Raw genomic sequence first — 20,322 nt, 5'->3', positions numbered from 1 at the left:
CTTTAAAGAGGACCTTTCACTGGTCCTGGCATTACCATATAAATAGCTGGCAGGGTAGGGCATATTGATAACATGTGAAATTGTTTATTATTTTTTTTCTGTGGGCTTTCCCCCCTGTTCTGGTTTCTCACCTTTCTCCTGGCTGTGACGCTCTCCACTGCGATTGGCCAACGAAGGAGACGCCCCTTGAGAAACACAGCCATCTCCTCCCTGTAATGATTAGTATGGATTTACATACAGGGCGGGAAACTAGAACTGGGGGCACAGTGGGGGAACGGAGCAGTGCATAGAAAAAATAATAAGCGATATTACAGGCCATCAGTATACCCTACAATCTTCAATAAGAAATTTCTTCATTGGTCCTGCTCAGTTTTGCGTTCATTTTTAAAAATTTTACAGTTCTTATTTTATGGGGATTTTATATACTACAAGAGAATTTAGACTAGAACCTTCAGAAATCACAGGTGCATATCCATGAAGCAAGCATGATTATAAAAAGAAAATGGCTGCACACCATTATACATACAAATAATAGAGCTAAGAAATGGGGGTCATTCTAAATAAAAGTGGTACAATACCTACTATAAATGAGTCAATGGAAGCTCTTTCCTATACTACCCTGAATATTGTAGACTTAGTCCAAGAGAGGCGGTATATTAGTGTTAGGGACCCATCTGCGGAAGCCACCTTGACGCCTGGTAGATGGCCCCGACACACCCTTGATCAAATATGTGCGCTAAGAGCTTCCATTGACTCATTTATAGTCGGTATTGTACCACTTTTATTTACAATGACCCCCATTTCTTAGCTCTATTGTTTGTATGTAAAATGGTGTGCAGCCATTTTCGATTTTATAAACTAATTTTGAGACTCTGTCTATCCCTTCCTAATTAAAGGGTTTTCTGGAGCTTAGAAATTGTTGGCCTACCCTCAGGATAGGACATCAATATCAGATTGGTGGGGATACTCACCCGACTCTCCATCTGATCAGCTGTGTTTGTCAGCTGCTGGAAAAGAAACGGTGGACAGAGCACCCCACCAATCCTGAAACTATACCGTGGACGGAAGCTGTCATACCTTTTAATGGAAGCCGATCTGCTGTTCCCTGACACAGCCACTACACAATAGACAGAACCTTCTGCTTCCAGCTCCATCCACTGGTGGTGAGGGTGCCAGGTGTCACACCCACACCAATCTGATATGGACGACCTATCCTGAGGATTGACCAGAAGAAGTTTTCAGTAGACATGTTAGTATACACTAAATATGTGAAATTATTTTTTAATATCTTCTATATGGGGATATAGTCACTTGAAATTACAGGCCTGTTTATCATTTGTCAGGTTCCACAAGGTCTCCATAAAGAACATTTCACCTGACAGATATAATGGGACATGTCATCAGAATTTCTCAGCAGTGCCTTTAGGCCTGTAACTTCAAGCGTTCATCCCTGCTCACAGAAGTAGATACCAAAAATTATTTTACTGTGATTCTGAATATGCAAACCCAATGGCTAGATAAGGAAATGCTGCCGTATCAATCAGCCAGTTTCACCATCAGAGAAAATAGATGGACACTAGGGAAAACTTAGCGTTGTCTGATACGTGCTTGGTCACTCCGAGACCTCTAGTAGCTCTTCACAGTACCTCTCCACTTCAGGGATCATGAATGGGAGAACCCACTATATGACGTCCATATGCATGAGAGGACACATGGAAAGGGGTTTTCCTGATAGTTAAGCATGTGCTGTTTTTGAGCAACCGGTCAAAACAAGCTGCACTTCTGTGTTAAGGGTAGAAAAAAATGATCAGCAGAGGTGGGTCTGAGACTAGCCCATAAGGCCCTTACTGAGCCGTCTTCAAGAGGACAGCAGGAACTACCCAAAAGTAACAACTTTTTTCCTGCTACAAATACCACCTTGTCTATCTTCATTCCCTTGGGTCCCTCTAAATTTACCTGTGATAATATCATTGGCATGTAGATACTTCTCTTGAACATTGGAACTAAAGCTAACAGACATCATCCCATCGACATGTGTCCAGCTATTCATTTGCCATATCTTTTTAAGTGTGGTTCTTTGAGTTTGATAGGGCTCCTAAACTAAAATTCCCTCTTTTTTCCTGTTTACCGTTGCCGCTAGTTGTCAGAGGAAGCTTGAAAAATATAATTTGCGTGGGATTGGAGTCAAAGCATCTCATTGTTGAATCAGTGAAAACCAGTTATTTAAGGGGCAGCATATGCACCTACTGCTAAATACAAAGCACACATGTACTTAAAATGCTTGTTATATTTGTTTCTATAGATCACAAGTGAAAGCCCACTCCTCTAAGCACAAAAAGCACACGCTTCTTACTTGTCCATTCTGTAATGAACCTTTCAAAAACATTCGCCAAATGACTAAACACCAGAAGAGTGTTCATCCCAAGCAGAATAACACAGATTGTAAGAAGGAGAAGGAGAAAGCGGAGATTCCAAATAGAGTCCTTGTCCCGGAAAGTTCTGTCAATCCACAAAGTGTTCCAAAGAGAAAATTCAGTTGTGATATTTGCAACAGGTAAGAGATACCTCTGTCCCCACCATTATGATCATGTGGCCATTAGTTTAGGAACTAGTATGACTTAAAGAGGACCTTTCACCATAATAAAACCTCTAAACTAACTATACAGCCATGTAGAGCGGCGCCCAGGGATCCCTCTGCACTTACTGTTATCCCCGGGCGCCGCTCTGTTCTCCGGTTATAGCCTCCGGTATCTTCATAGTTAGGCTCCACCCAGGGGAACCTGACGCCGTCTCTTTCTCCTATGCTGTAGCGCTGGCCAATCGCAGCGCTCAGCTCATAGCCTGAGAGTTTTTTTTTTTCTCTCAGGCTATGAGCTGAGCGCTGCGATTGGCCAGCACTACAGCATGGAAGAATGAGACACCGGCAGGTTACCCTGGGTGGAGCCTAACTATGAAGATACCGGAGGCTATAACCGGAGAACCGAGCGGCGCCCAGGTATAACAGTAAGTGCAGGGGGATCCCTGGGCGCCTCTCTACATGGCTGTATAGTTAGTTTAGATGTTTTATTATGGTGAAAGGTCCTCTTTAAATGGCCACTGTACTTTCAACAAACTTTGCATAAATCAAAAGTGTAGCTGAATATAAGAAACTTTGTAATATATCAGAGAAAAAATGTCTTTCTCCTTTTAGCAGCTCATTTCTCCCCTCTCCATAGGCTTCTATGGGCAGTGTCTGTGTGTATCTCTCTGTGCACTTTCTACCTCCCCTCTCCAATGACTTCTATGGGTTGCATGTCTGTGTGTGCCACTGTGCACTTCTTCCCTCATCCTCCCCGTTCTTCTATTGGCAGCATGTAACATGATCCTTCAGTTTACTGGCAGCCCGTCTTGTCTCTCAAGACATATTGGGCAGATAATGTTAGTTTAGGAAGAACCAGTTGTTATATTACCTGGGCAATCTATGTTTAAAAATTTTATAAATTAGCTTGTACGCTGTGCAACCCATTTAATGCTTTTGGACATATTAAAAGGGTTTTCTAGTCTGTAGATATTGATGACTTATCTTCAGGATGGTTCATCAATGTCAGATACAGTGGGATGCGAAAGTTTGGGTAACTTTGTTAATAATCATGATTTTCCTGTATAAATCGTTGGTTGTTACGATAAAAAAATGTTAGTTAAATATATCATATAGGAGACACACACAGTGATATTTGAGAAGTGAAATGAAGTTTATTGGATTTACAGAAAGTGTGCTATAATTGTTTAAACAAAATTAGGCAGGTGCATACATTTGGGCACTGTTGTCATTTTATTGATTCCAAAACTTTTAGAACTAATTATTGGAACTCAAATTGGCTTGGTAAGCTCAGTGACCCCTGACCTACATACACAGGTGAATCCAATTATGAGAGAGAGTATTTAAGGGGGTCAATTGTACGTTTCCCTCCTCTATTAATTTTCTCTGAAGAGTAGCAACATGGGGGTCTCAAAACAACTCTCAAATGACCTGAAGACAAAGATTGTTCACCATCATGGTTTAGGGGAAGGATACAGAAAGCTGTCTCAGAGATTTCAGCTGTCTGTTTCCACAGTTAGGAACATATTGAGGAAATGGAAGACCACAGGCTCAGTTCAAGTTAACCCCTTAAGGACTCAGCCCTATTTCACCTTAAGGACTTGGCCATTTTTTGCAAATCTGACCAGTGTCACTTTAAGTGCTGATAACTTTAAAACGCTTTGACTTACCCAGGCCGTTCTGAGATTGTTTTTTCGTCACATATTGTACTTCATGACACTGCTAAAATTGGGTCAAAAAAGTAAATTTTTTTGCATAAAAAAATACCAGATTTACCAAAAATTTGGAAAAATTTGCAAATTTAAAAGTTTCAGTTTCTCTACTTCTGTAATACATAGTAATACCCCCAAAAATTGTGATGACTTTACATTCCCCATATGTCTACTTCATGTTTGTAGCATTTTGGGAATAATATAAAAATTTTTTGGGGATGTTACAAGGCTTAGAAGTTTAGAAGCAAATCTTGAAATTTTTCAGAAATTTACAAAAACCCAATTTTTAGGGACCACAGATGTCAGCACATTGCTGACACCCTGGTATACCCACTGGCCACCAACGAATTTTCAAGAGGAGACGGGCGGGGATCGCGATCCCGCCTGCCGCACCGCCCGCCTCGCGCACCGCCCACAACTCCTTCTTCCCCTGCACCACCCCCCGGGGGGTGGAAAATCTATATTTGAGGGACACTAAAGTTTCTGAAACTGCAGAAAGCGCAGCAAACCGCAGGTCTGAATTGACCTGCGGTTTGCGGCGATCGCCGATAAGGGGGGGGGGGGGTCACATGACCCCCCCCTGGTGTTGTGACAGGATGCCGGCTGAATGATTTCAGCCGGCATCCCGTTCCCATTAACCCCCGCGGCGCCGGAATCTTCATTTAAAGTTAGGACGTACCGGTACACCCTGAGTCCTTAAGGACTCGGGAAATAGGGCGTACCGGTACGTCCTGTGTCCTTAAGGGGGTTAAGGCTCGAAGTGGCAGACCAAGAAAAATCTCGGATAGACAGAAGCGACGAATGGTGAGAACAGTCAGAGTCAACCCACAGACCAGCACCAAAGACCTACAACATCATCTTTCTGCAGATGGAGTCACTGTGCATCGTTCAACCATTCGGCGCACTTTACACAAGGAGATGCTGTATGCGAGAGTGATGCAGAGGAAGCCTTTTCTCCGCCCACAGCACAAAAAGTGCCGCTTGAGGTGGGCTAAAGCACATTTGGACAAGCCAGCTTCATTTTGGAATAAGGTGCTGTGGACTGATGAAACTAAAATTGAGTTATTTGGCCATAAAAAGGGGCGTTATACATGGAGGAAAAAGAACACAGCATTCCAAGAAAAACACCTGCTACCTACAGTAAAATATGGTGGTGGTTCCATCATGCTGTGGGGCTGTGAGGCCAGTGCAGGGACTGGGAATCTTGTCAAAGTTGAGGGACGCATGGATTCCACTCAGTATCAGCAGATTCTGGAGACCAATGTCCAGGAATCAGTGACAAAGCTGAAGCTGCGCCGGGGCTGGATCTTTCAACAAGACAACGACCCTGAACACTGCTCAAAATCTACTAAGGCATTTATGTAGAGGAACAAGTACAACGTTCTGGAATGGCCATCTCAGTCCCCAGACCTGAATATAATTGAAAATCTGTGGTGTGACTTAAAGAGAGCTGTCCATGCTCGGAAGCCATCAAACCGGAATGAACTAAAGATGTTTTGTAAAGAGGAATGGTCCAAAATACCTTCAACCAGAATCCAGACTCTCATTGGAACCTACAGGAAGCGTTTAGAGGCTGTAATTTCTGCAAAAGGAGGATCTACTAAATATTGATTTCATTTCTTTTTTGTGGTGCCCAAATTTATGCACCTGCCTAATTTTGTTTAAACAATTATAGCACACTTTCTGTAAATCCAATAAATTTCATTTCACTTCTCAAATATCACTGTGTGTGTCTCCTATATGATATATTTAAATGACATTTTTTATCGTAACAACCAACGATTTATACAGGAAAATCATGACGATTAACAAGGTTGCCCAAACTTTCGCATCCCACTGTAGGTGGAGGTCTGACACCTCGCATTCCCTTGATTAGCTCTTTGTGGCAGCCACTGGAAACAAACCAGTAGACGGAGTTGGAAGCAGAAGTCTCCATCCACTGTGTGGTGGTGGCGGCGCTTGCGTACTGCGGCAAGTGAATGGGAGCTGAGCTGCAGTATCCCGGCACGGCCACCACACAGTGGATGGTGCCTTCTTCTTCCAGCTCCGTCTACTGGTTTGTTTCAGGTGCCAGCAGCTGCCGCAAACATCAGATCAGAGGGGGGTCCGGGTGTTGGACCGCCACCTATTTGATATTGATGACCTATATTGAGAACGGGTCATCGGTATTTACAGACCAAAAAACCAGTTTAAAGTAATACATCTTTACAGGGAAAACTAATATACATATTTCCCAGTAGGTGTCAGTAACGACCCAGCTAATTGTAGCTTGCGGCTTGGTGCAGTGTCTCAGATGTTCCATGCTATAATATTTAGTTGCTGTAGCCTGGAAACTAGAGACAAGCAGGTCAGGTTATTTTCTGATGGGACATTTCGATATGCTTGAAAATGATAGTGGCTGTATTCCCATAACTGAGCTTGGACACAATGAATTGATTCACATACTAGGTTAATCCACTGAAATGAGCCATTTACTACTCTTTTCATGACTCCCCCACCACCACACTATTATGCCTTTTTCAGACGTCAGTGTTTGGTCATTGATTTCCGTCAATGATTGTGAGCCGAAACCAGTGCAGCCTCCACAGAGATGGGGTATAAGGCAGTGATGGCTAACCTCCGGCTGTGGTGAAACTACGACTCCCAGCGTGCTCCATTCATTTCTATGGAGTTCTGAGAACAGCAAGGCAAGTGTACATCTTGGTAGTCATAGTTTTACCCCAGCTGGAGTGCCGGAGGTTAGCCATCACGGGTATAAGGGAAAGATCTGCACCTGATCTGTATTTAGAACCATACTTGGTTTGGGCTTTATATCACTGATGGAAATCGCTGACCAAACACTGACTGTGTGAATAAGGGCTTAGCCAGAGTGCAAAGAACAGCACCTGCTTTGGCAGACTCTGCACAACCATGTATTACAGCTGCGTTGGTGATCATAGACTGCACCAGTATGTGCACCAGTCTCTGGTTTCGCAACACAGCAGACTCACTAGCCCATATTTATTATTGTGCACCTAGATTATGGTGTAAATTGAGGCATAAATTGGCATAGATAGATTTAGAGAGTTTTTGCACCTAGCATGAAAATAGGTATTTGCAGGCCAATTATCAGGCTTGAGCGTTAATAGGAATGCTTATTCCCAATAATTGACCCGTACCCATATAATTGATCAGCTTGTTTGTCGGCTGATGGGCATCTTTTATGAAAAGATGCACGATTACCGCAAGTGTAATCAGGGATGTGGTGCCAAGAATCACTGGAACATAATGGCGGTGGAATGAGTGAGGTAACAATCATTGCTCTCACATTCGGGTTTACATTGGCCTGTGTAATCAGACTGGTGCGAACGAGCACCGATGCATGTATTCTCATCCATCGACGCTCGCACTGCCCAAATATCAGGCAGTGTAATACAGCCTTTAGACTAACGTGTCTATCCATGCTCCACATTTATCACACAGCCTGACCAATGTGATTTGACACGTCTACACATCTCCAGCTGAGGCACGCATTACAGGCGCAATTTCAGGGGGCGAAAAAAGGAGCATATCTAACTATCCAGTCATTGGGGTTCTACGGTCTCAAGGACCAAGGGGCATAGTTTCAGTGCTGTATACACACTTGCTTAACTGTCGCATGACAACGATCCCGTTGACAGTTGAGGATAAATGGAGGCTATCAATACCCTCTTCCTCCCCTGAAGAGTGGGAGGAGGCGTTGGTTGTCCCGACTAAAGTGTCACCCTCTATAAATAATAAGATGGTGCAGTTATTTATTCTGCACCGCAGCTATCTCACCCCCACTAGATTACACAAGATGGGTAGACTTGAGCATACTAGGTGTCACAGGTGCGATACGGATGGCGCTAACTTTTGGCACATGATGTGGAGCTGCGAGATCATTCGCCGGTTCTGGACCACAGTGTTGGAGGTCCTTTCAACTATGGTTCCTGTGACACTACCATTATGCCCCAAGCTATGTATATTAGGGGTTATAGATGAGGAGTCTTGGTCGCATTATCACAGGATTTTCCTTGGGGAGACGCTGTTTCTGGCCAGGAAGGCCATAGCCATGCGATGGATGGGGGACAGACACCCCTCAAGAGGGCAGTGGATCTCCCTAGTAAATCATGCAGTCTCTATGGAGAATATTGTTTATAAACACAGAGGCTGCCCACAGAAGTTTCATAAAGTTTGGGGGGATTGGTGCTCATCGCCACTGACCCTGCATACATCACATATGCACGCAGCAGCTGACGATCCTTCTTGATTTTCCACTCTATCAATAGTGGGATCGCTCCGTCTATAGTGTGTAATTTGATACAGTGCCTCCTATGTACCCCCATGTTACCTACAGCCCCAGCCATTATTATGTGACCTTTTATTTAAGACATTCAACCTGCATTTGTCTCTCTGTAACTGTGATAATCTTGCATTTTACCTTTGACCCCTGCGTGGGTAATTACAATTACGATGTCTTGTATGTACCATACTTGTGCTATTCTCCTTTAATAAAACGAGTTTAAAAAAAATAAAGAATGCTATTATTTCCCCTTATAACCATGTTATAAGGGAAAATAATAATGATCGGGTCCCCATCCCGATCATCTCCTAGTAACCATGCGTGAAAAATCGCACCGCATCCGCACTTGCTGATGCTTGCGATTTTCAAGCAGCCCCATTCACATCTATGGGGCCTGCGTTGCGTGAAAAACGCACAATATAGAGCATGCTGCTATTTTCACGCAACGCACAAGTGATGCGTGAAAATCACCGCTCATGTGCACAGCCCCATAGAAATGAATGGGTCCGGATTTAGTGCGGGTGCAATGCGTTCAACTCACGCATTGCACCCACGCGGAAATCTCACCTGTGTGAAAGAGGCCTAACAGTCTAGAGTTCCTCTCACAGAGCATTGTCTAGAATGGATCATGTGCCTTTAACATTTCCCACACTGGCTGTGACCACGTCTGGCCCAATTCCCCATATAAGGGTCAAGTCTAGGGCTTATCAGGATAGGTATGCATGTGCGATCACCTAAAGCTATACTGCTTTAGATAGTTATAGACTAGGGTGAAAGTAGGGGAAATTGGTCCCCTTAGGCCCCTTTCACACGTGCGAGTATTCCGCGCGGGTGCCATGCGTGATGTGAACGCATTGCGCCAGCACTGAATTTGGACCCATTCATTTTAATGGGTCTGTGTACATGAGCGTTGGTTTTCACTCATCACTTGTGCGTTGCGTTAAATCGCAGCATGTTTTATATTCTGCGTTTTTCACGCAACGCTGAAAAAATGGGGCTGTGTGAAAATCGCATCACATCTGCAAGCAAGTGCGGATGTGATGCGTTTTTCACAGATAGTTGCTAAGAGATTTTGTTTGTAAACCTTCCGTTTTTTATCAGATGCGTGAAAAACGCATCAATGCGCATTGCACCCGCGTGGAAGAAACTGAAGAACTGAACGCGATCGCATACAAAACTGAATGACTTTGCGAAATCGCGCATTTTTCACTGAACGCATCCGGACCTAATCTGCTCACACTCGTCTGCAAGGGGCCTCGTTCCAGTAAACGTATCCGGCAGGCTGTTCTGGCAGAGAACAACCTGCTGGAGTTTAGAAGATACTGTTGTTCTCTGCCAAACCCCCTAGACTATAATGGGAAAATGCCGCTTTCCGGCAAAATGCTGGCTTTCGGCTGGACAAAAAAACGTTGCGTGCAACACTTTTTGTCCACCTGAAACCCAGCACTCATGCTGGAAAGAGGATGGATCCTATTAGTTTATGGAGTCCGGCGGTGAACAGCAGTGCCAGATCCAGTGAACTCCAGCAGGCTGTTCTCTACCAGATGACTTTACCGGAGATGTGAACGAAGCCTTACCCAGCCATATGGACTTTTGCATTTTTTTTGTATGTATGGTATGTTTTATGTTTTTAATGACACGTGATTTAGGGCTCATGTCCATGAGCGTACTTGCTCAGTGCCCTTGCTGCAGACTGGAAATTGCTGTCTGCAATGTGCGGGCCGAGTGCTCTCCGCTTGCAGATCCGAACCCATTGACTTTAATGGGCCCGTGAGCAGCAACGTACAGCCAAAGATAGAACTTGTACTATCATTTTGCGGTGCGGAGACATGAATCAGAAGCCTAGGCACTGCAGAAAGATAGGTGAAGCCCTATCTTCGGTCGTATGTGGCATATGCGACCTATTGAAGTCAAAGGCTTCACTCTCCGCAATACGGACACTGACAAGTACACTCGTGAGCATGAGCCCTAAAGCTTATGTTTTGACAGTAACCCTCTGTGATATTTAGCAATCACGGATTGGCAGCACTGTACCAGTTTGGCCTCATGCACACGACCGTTGTTTTGGTCCACATCCGAGCCGCAGTTTTGGTGGCTCGGATGCGGACCCATTCAATTCAATGGGGCCGCAAAAGATGCTGACAGCACTCCGTGTGCTGTCCGCATCCGTTGCTCCGTTCCATAGCCCCGCAAAAAAAATATAACATGTCCTATTCTTGTCCGTTTTGCGGACAAGAATAGGCATTTCTACAATGGGCCGTCCATTCTGTTTCCGCAAATTACGTAAGGCACACGGGCGGCTTCCAGTTTTGCGGATCCGCGGTTTGCGGACCACAAAAAACCGAACGGTCGTGTGCATGAGGCCTTTCTGTACGTTTTTTGTATACCAGGAAGACATATGCCAGAAGGACATTTGTTTGGTATCTACTGGGTTGAATTAGACCCTTATCTATACAAATCTTGATATTCACTATACAATATCAACTTTTTGAAGGATCAATAAGCTTTTATTAATTATTTTCATAATATGCAACATGTACTGAACTTCTACAAAAATGAACAAAGAGAGAAAGACATTAAATGTACTGCATTTTTGTATGGATGCATATATATTATCTACGCTCTGTGTGATGTATACATGCCAAGAGGTCGATGTAGCGTCTATATTCCCTTAATATCCCTAGTGGTTCTGAAGTATAAAAAGAAAGATTGGGGAAGTGTAAAGCAGGGAAGATTACCCTCAGAACTGAGGTGACCTATAGCAGTGGTTTGAAGTGGATTATGGACAAGTCTTCAGAGTACACATTGTGGCAGGACAGTGACATTTTCTACAAGTGTATTTTATTGTCTTTTTATTTGTGTTTGGATCCAGCTGCCCGCGTAACTGATTTATTTGACCTTTCATTTCCTTTAGTTATTACATTTGTACCAGACATTCCCAGAGTAGACCACATTACGCTGTGCGTGTAACACCCTGGATTCCTTCTGCTCATTTGTAGGACTCGTCTCTTTGCATTTCAGTAATGTGGGTAAATTAGGCTGCAGCTTTAATTCATGTCGGAGAGAGCCGTCGCTGTGCGCTGAGTCAGATTACACGGCTAGCCGCCCTGAATGAGATCATATTTGGCTCATTCTTTCCCCATCTCTCTGGTGTAGCCACGAGTACAGAAATGTCAGCAGGAGAAAGTACTGGGAATGTTATCTTAACCGCAGTGCGCAGGATTTCATCTCTTCAGCTCCTAGATGAAAAACATTGTCATAGATCTATGCTTGGCTTTTTACAAGCTTGAGATATCCTCATTGCTGTATATTGGTTGTTTGTTATCATAAAAAGCATTTTCTGCATGTTCCTAACACATATAGCCTTGTAGAAATCCTACAGAGAACACTGCTGATCTCAGACTGGTGGCTGAATGACTGGGAGGAGCTTAGCCTTTGTCTTACTGTAGAGGGGCACAGCAGGGAGGCTTGTGCTCCAGCCATTTGTCTTACAGTCAGACAGAGGACTATGAGATAAGAGAGAAGATTTCTTTATATAGTTCACAAAGGAGAGGAGAAGATGAAGACATGATGGAATTGTTTTTTTTTTATATGTGCGTTCTCTGTTTTTATTGTTCCTTTAGCCCCTTCCTGACACTCGTATATATACGGCGCAGTGGGAAGAGCGTTAAAGACCCACGCTGTACTATTACGATCCATTGATTGGGTGGGCACAGTAGCTCTGCTTGCCAATCTGGGCTGGGGCCTGCTTGTTACTGACAGCCAGGCCCCTGGTGAAACTGCCAGCATCGATTGAAAACACTGATGTCAGGGTTTAACCCCTTAGATGCGGCAGTCACTGCTGACAGCCACATCTAAGCAGTTTACAGAGGGAGAGGATTGTGACGACATCATGCTCACTGAAAACATCTGGCCATTTGTGGGGTGAATTGTTCTTAATTTGCGCCAGGTGTACGGTTTCTTTGTCCATCGTTTTGGGGAGGCAGTCATAAGCTATTGTTTAATGTGTCTTTCCAGTAGCTGTCTGACTTGAATCAACTATGCGGTGCCTTTTGGTCTGACTAAGCAGATGTATGGGAAAGGACCTGCTGATGACATCACCTGTGGATTGCGTTAGCCCCCTGCTGTGTACTAGGAGCCGTTCAGCATGTCTGGCTGAAGTGGAAAATCTGCGTCATCAGAATGACATTATGCAGTCGGATTGAACTGACAACCAATGATGGAACAGCCACGCTTATCTCCCACCTATGGGGGCCAATGCACTGAAATGGCGGCTGAGGGAAATAAAAGGGCGGCCGCCCCTGCCAATCAGCGGCTATTCTACAGGACGTTAGCCTAGGGACTATGGATCCAGCTGGTGGACTTAAGAACTGCTGTTCTGCCCAACCTCGAGCCTACGGGTTTGGTTGGAGTTGGAGAGTCCAGGTTGGGACGATTGGGTCACCTCACCACATGCCTCACTGTGCACTTCTGGTTCCCTAAGCTTGCCGCTACCTCCTCTTATTGAGTGACTGCCCAAAGTGGGTGCTACTGGCTAGGGTAGTTGGTCCTGGGTCCCCCCCCGAAGCTGCGAGAGGTTTGATCCTTGGCGAGTCAGTGGAAAGGTGAATTACTTGCCATCCTGTGTCCTTGCTGGCACTGTACTATATGCTACGGACTGTTGGTTATCCAGTTAAGTCTTCCCGGAGCGTTATACCCTCACCCTGTGTTGCCTGAGAAGTGTTCCACCCAAGGGAAAAGAGCACGGGCATTTGGTGGCATGAGCCCTGGCCCTGCACAGTCTTTATAAAGATAGCCAGGCCAGCGGACTAGAGCACTCAGTAACCCTCGTGTCCCCAAAGGGGTTCACTCTCTCATCCCATTGGCTCCCTGTGATGCAATTGCAGGGTGTCGATGGTTGCTACTGAAGCCCATGGCTTTACAAAGGCCTCTGGGCCTTCCCGCTACAGAAGCCTACGAGGCCCAGCCCCAGGCTGGTTCTCGTAGGTGAACTGTCAGTGTAATACTGACAGTTACAACGCATTACAATACAGCATGTATTTTTAAATTTCACCTCCATTTTGCTTTAATTTCTGTGGAACATTTAAAGGGTAAATAAAGTTTGTAAAATCAGTTTTGAATAATTTGAGGGTTTTAGTTTCTAAAATGGGGTCACTTATGGGTGGCTTCTATTATGTAAGCCTCTCAAAGACAATTCTGAACTGAATTGGTCCTTTAAAGTCGGTTTTGAAATTTTCTTCAAATTCTGAAAAATTGCTTATAAAATTCTAAGCCTTCTAGCATCCTAAAAAAAAAAAAATCACTATTACAAAATGGTGCCGAGATAAATTAGACAAATTATGAATGTTAATTAGCTATTTTGTGATTTATCACTATCTTTCTAAGGCTACATTCACACGACCATATGTATTTTTGATTTTTGTCACGGTGCGGTTCACTGTGACCGTTCTGGCTGTGTAGGCTGGCTGCATGCTCTCTTGCGTACTGGCTGCAGGCTGAATCCTGTGTATGCTGGCTGCTTGGGGCTGCGTGCTGGCTGCGGTGTCTTGTGTGAACTATGCCCATGTATGTGTGCACTCTCCGTGTCTGCCTTTCTGTGCAGTTGTTATCACTGTTACTGTGTAGGCTGGCTGTAGGCTCTCTTGCGTACTGGCTGCAGGCCAACACCTGTGTTTGCTGGTTGCTTGGGACTGCGTGTTGGCTGCGGTGTTGTGTGTGAACTGTGGCCTGTATCGTTTGTTCTTTGGTTCTGGTACTCCTGGTTCTGATGGGGTTAACTTCCCCTGGGCTGTGCCTGGTATGTCTTATCAGGTGCTCTGTTAGCAGCTATATCTATCTGTGAATTGTGGGGCTTGTGGTCAGTCTCTTGTGTCTTGCTGGGTGTAGCACCTTGCTGCCCACCCAGGAGTCAGTCCTTCCTGTGCCTTACTGGGTTTAGCCCCTTGCTGCTGACCCATCTGCCCTTGTTTGTGGTGTCGTCTGGTAATGCATACTGTCACGTTGCAGGGGCCCAAGGCAGACCTCCGGGACGTCTTGCAAACAGGACACAGGCAAGATTCAGACCAGGGACCAACAGAATACTTTATTATACAGGGAGTGCAGAATTATTAGGCAAATGAGTATTTTGACCACATCATCCTCTTTATGCATGTTGTCTTACTCCAAGCTGTGTAGGCTCGAAAGCCTACTACCAATTAAGCATATTAGGTGATGTGCATCTCTGTAATGAGAAGGGGTGTGGTCTAATGACATCAACACCCTATATTAGGTGTGCATAATTATTAGGCAACTTCCTTTCCTTTGGCAAAATGGGTCAAAAGAAGGACTTGACAGGCTCAGAAAAGTCAAAAATAGTGAGATATCTTGCAGAGGGATGCAGCACTCTTAAAATTGCAAAGCTTCTGAAGCGTGATCATCGAACAATCAAGCGTTTCATTCAAAATAGTCAACAGGGTCGCAAGAAGCGTGTGGAAAAACCAAGGCGCAAAATAACTGCCCATGAACTGAGAAAAGTCAAGCGTGCAGATGCCACTTGCCACCAGTTTGGCCATATTTCAGAGCTGCAACATCACTGGAGTGCCCAAAAGCACAAGGTGTGCAATACTCAGAGACATGGCCAAGGTAAGAAAGGCTGAAAGACGACCACCACTGAACAAGACACACAAGCTGAAACGTCAAGACTGGGCCAAGAAATATCTCAAGACTGATTTTTCTAAGGTTTTATGGACTGATGAAATGAGAGTGAGTCTTGAAGGGCCAGATGGATGGGCCAGTGGCTGGATTGGTAAAGGGCAGAGAGCTCCAGTCCGACTCAGACGCCAGCAAGGTGGAGGTGGAGTACTGGTTTGGGCTGGTATCATCAAAGATGAGCTTGTGGGGCCTTTTCGGGTTGAGGATGGAGTCAAGCTCAACTCCCAGTCCTACTGCCAGTTTCTGGAAGACACCTTCTTCAAGCAGTGGTACAGGAAGAAGTCTGCATCCTTCAAGAAAAACATGATTTTCATGCAGGACAATGCTCCATCACACGCGTCCAAGTACTCCACAGCGTGGCTGGCAAGAAAGGGTATAAAAGAAGAAAATCTAATGACATGGCCTCCTTGTTCACCTGATCTGAACCCCATTGAGAACCTGTGGTCCATCATCAAATGTGAGATTTACAAGGAGGGAAAAGAGTACACCTCTCTGAACAGTGTCTGGGAGGCTGTGGTTGCTGCTGCACGCAATGTTGATGGTGAACAGATCAAAACACTGACAGAATCCATGGATGGCAGGCTTTTGAGTGTCCTTGCAAAGAAAGGAGGCTATATTGGTCACTGATTTGTTTTTGTTTTGTTTTTGAATGTCAGAAATGTATATTTGTGAATGTTGAGATGTTATATTGGTTTCACTGGTAAAAATAAATAATTGAAATGGGTATATATTTGTTTTTTGTTAAGTTGCCTAATAATTATGCACAGTAATAGTCACCTGCACACACAGATATCCCCCTAAAATAGCTAAAACTAAAAACAAACTAAAAACTACTTCCAAAAATATTCAGCTTTGATATTAATGAGTTTTTTGGGTTCATTGAGAACATGGTTGTTGTTCAATAATAAAATTAATCCTCAAAAATACAACTTGCCTAATAATTCTGCACTCCCTGTACATGTAATAAAAGCCCATGACAGTACAGTAGGTTAAGCAAAAGTGGTAGCACTACCACAGAAGTAAGTGCACCGGCAGACCAAAGGCAAAACCCAGAGGATGGCGAGGCAGTGAGCCCCGTTCTTCACAGAAATGTCCTCCAGAGGGAAGGTGTGAAGAACGGGGCTCACTGGCTCTCTGCCTTCTGGGTTTTGCCTCTGGTCTGCTGGTGCACTTGGTTCTGTGGTAGTGCTACCACTTTTGCTTAACCTGCTGTACTGTCATGGGCTTTTATTACATGTAATAAAGTATTCTGTTGGTCCCTGGTCTGAATGTTGCCTGTGTCGTGTTTGTAAGATGTCCCGGAGGTCTGCCTTGGGCCCCCAGCATGTGACAGCATGCATTACCAGGCGACCCCACAAACAAGGTCAGATGAAAAACTCCCTTGGGTCAGCAGCAAGGGTCTACACCCAGTAAGGCACAGGACAGAAGACAGACTTACCACAAGCCCCACAGCTCACAGATAGATATAGCTGCCTTAGGCCTCATGCACACGACCGTTCCGTTTTTTGCGGTCCGCAAATTGTGGATCCACAAAACGCGGTAGCCGCCCGTGTGCCTTCTGCAGTTTGCGGAACGGAACAGGCGGCCCATTGTAGAAATGCCTATTCTTGTCCGCAAAACGGACAAGAATAGGACATGTTATATTTTTTTTGCGGGGCCACGGAACAGAGCAAACACAGGTGTCGGCCTGCAGCCAGTACGCAAGGGATCCTGCAGCCAGCCTGCATGGCAACAGTGATAAGAACTGCACAAAGATGCAGACACGGGGAGTACATACAAACATGGGCATAGTTCACACAAGACACCGCAGCCCCAAGCAACCAGCATACACAGGATTCAGCCTGCAGCCAGCCTACACGGCCAAAACTGTCACAGTGAACAGCACTGTGACAATTTTGCTATCTACAAAATACAGATGCCGACTGTGTGCATGCTGCATTTACATAATAGAACTGCCCATTCTTTTCCTCAAAACGGGCAAAATTAGGACATGTTCTGTAATTTGCAGAATGGCCGCACGGATGTGGAGAGCATATGGATGTCATTATTTGCTGCCCAACAGAAATTAATGGGTCCTCAAAGAATGCGGATCAGACATGGAATCAAAATCCATTTTTTTGCATGAGGCCTTAAGCAGACAGATTCACATTTAGAAAATTTAGTTTATCAAGGTAAAACATATCGACCCAGATTTACCACTAACACAAAGTAGAACGTAATGTGGGGGGTTGAGTCCGCACAACCCGTATGTAGGTGCATATCACTATGGCTAAATACATATACAAACGGAAAATGCAAATGTGATCGCACACTACATCCAGCAATCTGCCCTGCCTCCATGCTGGATGAGACATTGGTGTACATTTTGGCCAAAGCGTAATAAGCCACTCACCGCGTCAAGGTCGTCTCATTTGAGTGGTCCCTAACACTTGTTCCTACCTGTTTATGGGCCATGACAGCCACATAAAGTCCAGGGAATGCAGGTCAGCATGCAAGCCAAGCACACTCTGCTTTTAACCCCGTCCGGTGCCATTACAGCTTTCATCGGATCCAGGGATGCAAGTACCAACATGCATGCTGAGCCCACAAACAGGTAGGAACAAGTGTTAGGGACCACTCAAATGAGACGACCTTGACGCGGTGAGTGGCTTATTACGCTTTGGCCAAAATGTACACCAATGTCTCATCCAGCATGGAGGCAGGGCAGATTGCTGGATGTAGTGTGCGATCACATTTGCATTTTCCGTTTACAAAGTAGAACGTGTCAAGAAATAACAATCTCAGAATGGCTTGGATAAGTAAAAACTTTCCAAAGTCATTACCATTAAGTGACACGTGTCAGATTTGCAAAATTAGGCCGGCCCCTGAAGGTGAAAACTGGCTGGGCCCTGAAGGGGTTAAGTAAGTGCTTGCCATTCTAGCATTTGCTGATATGCAGATTACTTTAGCAGTTTGCACATACAAATTTACAGGCATATGGTAAGCTATTTGAAAAAATTGCTATTTTATCTGTAATTTACATACATTTTTGCATGCAGTAAATCCAGTTACAATTACTTTCCTGAGACTGATTTGCCTGTAGGAAATGTCGTAAATAGAATTTCTATAAAGTAATCATTTAAAAGACCAACAAACATCTGGCACTATATTTTATCACCTCATGTGTAGAGCCTAAAGGACTTGTTTCTGAGAACTCTTCTGCCAATTTCTCACAATAATTACCAATAAGATAAGAAGAGTAGTTCTCTCTAGCAACGGTGGAAAAATGCTTAACGTCTTAAATGCTTCATTCTTTGTACAAAAATATCTGATTTCTTGTAACAGTGCAAATTAATGTTTGGATTTACAGGGCCCGATTTTCAGGCAGATTATCGGGAACGACCGTTCCTGCGAACGCTCATTCACGACATTCTGGCCATCTAAATGTGCCACCGATCACCCAATGAATGAGCAAAGCGCTCGTTCATTGGGTGATCCTGCCGTTCATGCAGGCACATCAATCAGCGTTTCTGGGCAGCAGATTATGTGGTCTAAACAGAGATCTGCTGCCCAGAAACAATGATTCTGTATGAGAACAAGCGATTGCATTAGGGCTTGTTCACACTGAGTGCTGTCCGCATCTTTTGCGGACCCATTCAAATGAATGGTTCCGTATACGGAACGCCCGCCTGTGAAGGAGCCCAGCACCACCTATGTCTCCTCCTTTCATCAACGATAGATTGCCGTAATCTCGCGATGTGCAAGCTCGCGCATGCGCAGTTCTTTCCCTGAGGCTGATGCCAGCACAGGGAAGGAACACTATACCGGCACTGCGCTTGCGCGAGGTCGCGCATCGCGAGATTACGGCAATCTATCGTTGATGAAAGGAGGAGACATAGGCGGTGCTGGGCTCCTTCACAGGTGGGCGTGGCTGGGCACGGCTGGGCACAAGGAAGGTTAGTGCAGCCCCTTGGACACATTCAACACTCATTTGCATATCTATAAAATCCTTTTTTAAAGAAATTAAAACCACACAGCCCTATAGGACACATATATTGCGGACATGCTAGCGGCGATCTAGCCGTGCATGTCCGTATCTCTATAGCCCCAAACCTGGTGACAGAATCCCTTTAAAGCACAAAGTCACCTAAAGTCACTGAGGCCATTGCACACAGCAAGGGAGAGAAAAAAATCCCTCATCCCTCAAAAACAATCTCATTAAAGGGGTTGTCTCACTTCAGCAAGTGGCATTTAGGCCCCTTGCAGACGAGCGTGTGCGGATTAGGTCCGGATGCGTTTTGAATGCGTTCAGTGAAAAATCGCAAACAAAGTCATTCAGTTTTGTCTGCGATCGCATTCAGTTGTTTAGTTTTTATTGCGCGGGTGCAATGCGATTTAATGCGTTTTACACGCGCGTGATAAAAAACTAAAGGTATACAAACAACATCTCTTAGCAACCGTCCGTGAAAAACGCATCATATTCGCACTTGCTTACGGATGCGATGCAATTTTTACGCAGCTCCATTCACTTCTATGAGGCTAGTGTGAAAATCGTAGAATATAGAACATGCTGCGATTTTCACGCAACGCACAAGTGATGCGTGAAAACCAACGCTCATGTACACAGCCCCATTGAAATGAATGGGTCCGGATTCGATGCAGGCTCAATGCTTTCGCATCACGCATTGCACCCGCGCGGAATATTCGCTCGTGTGAAAGGGGCCTTATGATGTAGAGAACGTTAATACAAGCCACTTACTAATGTACTGTTATTATCCATATTGCCTCCTTTGCTAGCTGAGTTCGTTTTTCCATGACATTATACACTGATCGTTTCCATGGTTACGACCACCCTGTAATCCATCAGTGGTGGCCATGCTTGCACACTATGCGAAAAAGTGTCGGCCTCTCTGGTGGTTGGGTCCATGGGAGCGCACATAGGCTGGTGCTACCCATTAGATGGAGCCTTCTGCCTCCAGCTCCATCCACTGGTTTGTTTCTTCTGCTGGTGGCTGCCGAAAACAGCTGAGAAGTGATCGGGTGCTGCTTCTGTGGCTCGA

At 44.9% G+C, this 20,322-nt stretch overlaps 1 protein-coding gene and 1 long non-coding RNA gene across 5 annotated transcripts in view; one reads left to right on the top strand and one right to left on the bottom strand.

Annotated features, from left to right (window-relative positions):
* LOC121001556 (gastrula zinc finger protein XlCGF57.1-like) overlaps window positions 1-20,322 on the top strand; it is a 61,429-nt gene that overhangs the window by 18,190 nt on the left and 22,917 nt on the right. For all 4 annotated transcript variants that reach the window (XM_040432690.1, XM_040432689.1, XM_040432687.1 and 1 more), the window contains exon 4: window positions 2,303-2,554. In XM_040432690.1, the coding sequence (XP_040288624.1) occupies window positions 2,303-2,554 (252 nt within the window). The remainder of the gene's footprint in view (window positions 1-2,302; window positions 2,555-20,322) is intronic.
* Window positions 861-20,165, bottom strand: LOC121001558. Its single transcript, XR_005779090.1, has 3 exons — window positions 20,022-20,165; window positions 1,136-1,141; window positions 861-872 (listed from the first exon to the last, which is right to left on the bottom strand). It is a non-coding gene; the product is annotated as an uncharacterized LOC121001558 (long non-coding RNA).

The sequence above is a fragment of the Bufo bufo genome, chromosome 5, assembly GCF_905171765.1.
Source record: "Bufo bufo chromosome 5, aBufBuf1.1, whole genome shotgun sequence".
Lineage (NCBI taxonomy): Eukaryota > Metazoa > Chordata > Amphibia > Anura > Bufonidae > Bufo > Bufo bufo.
This window is presented reverse-complemented; position numbering and strand designations above follow the sequence as displayed.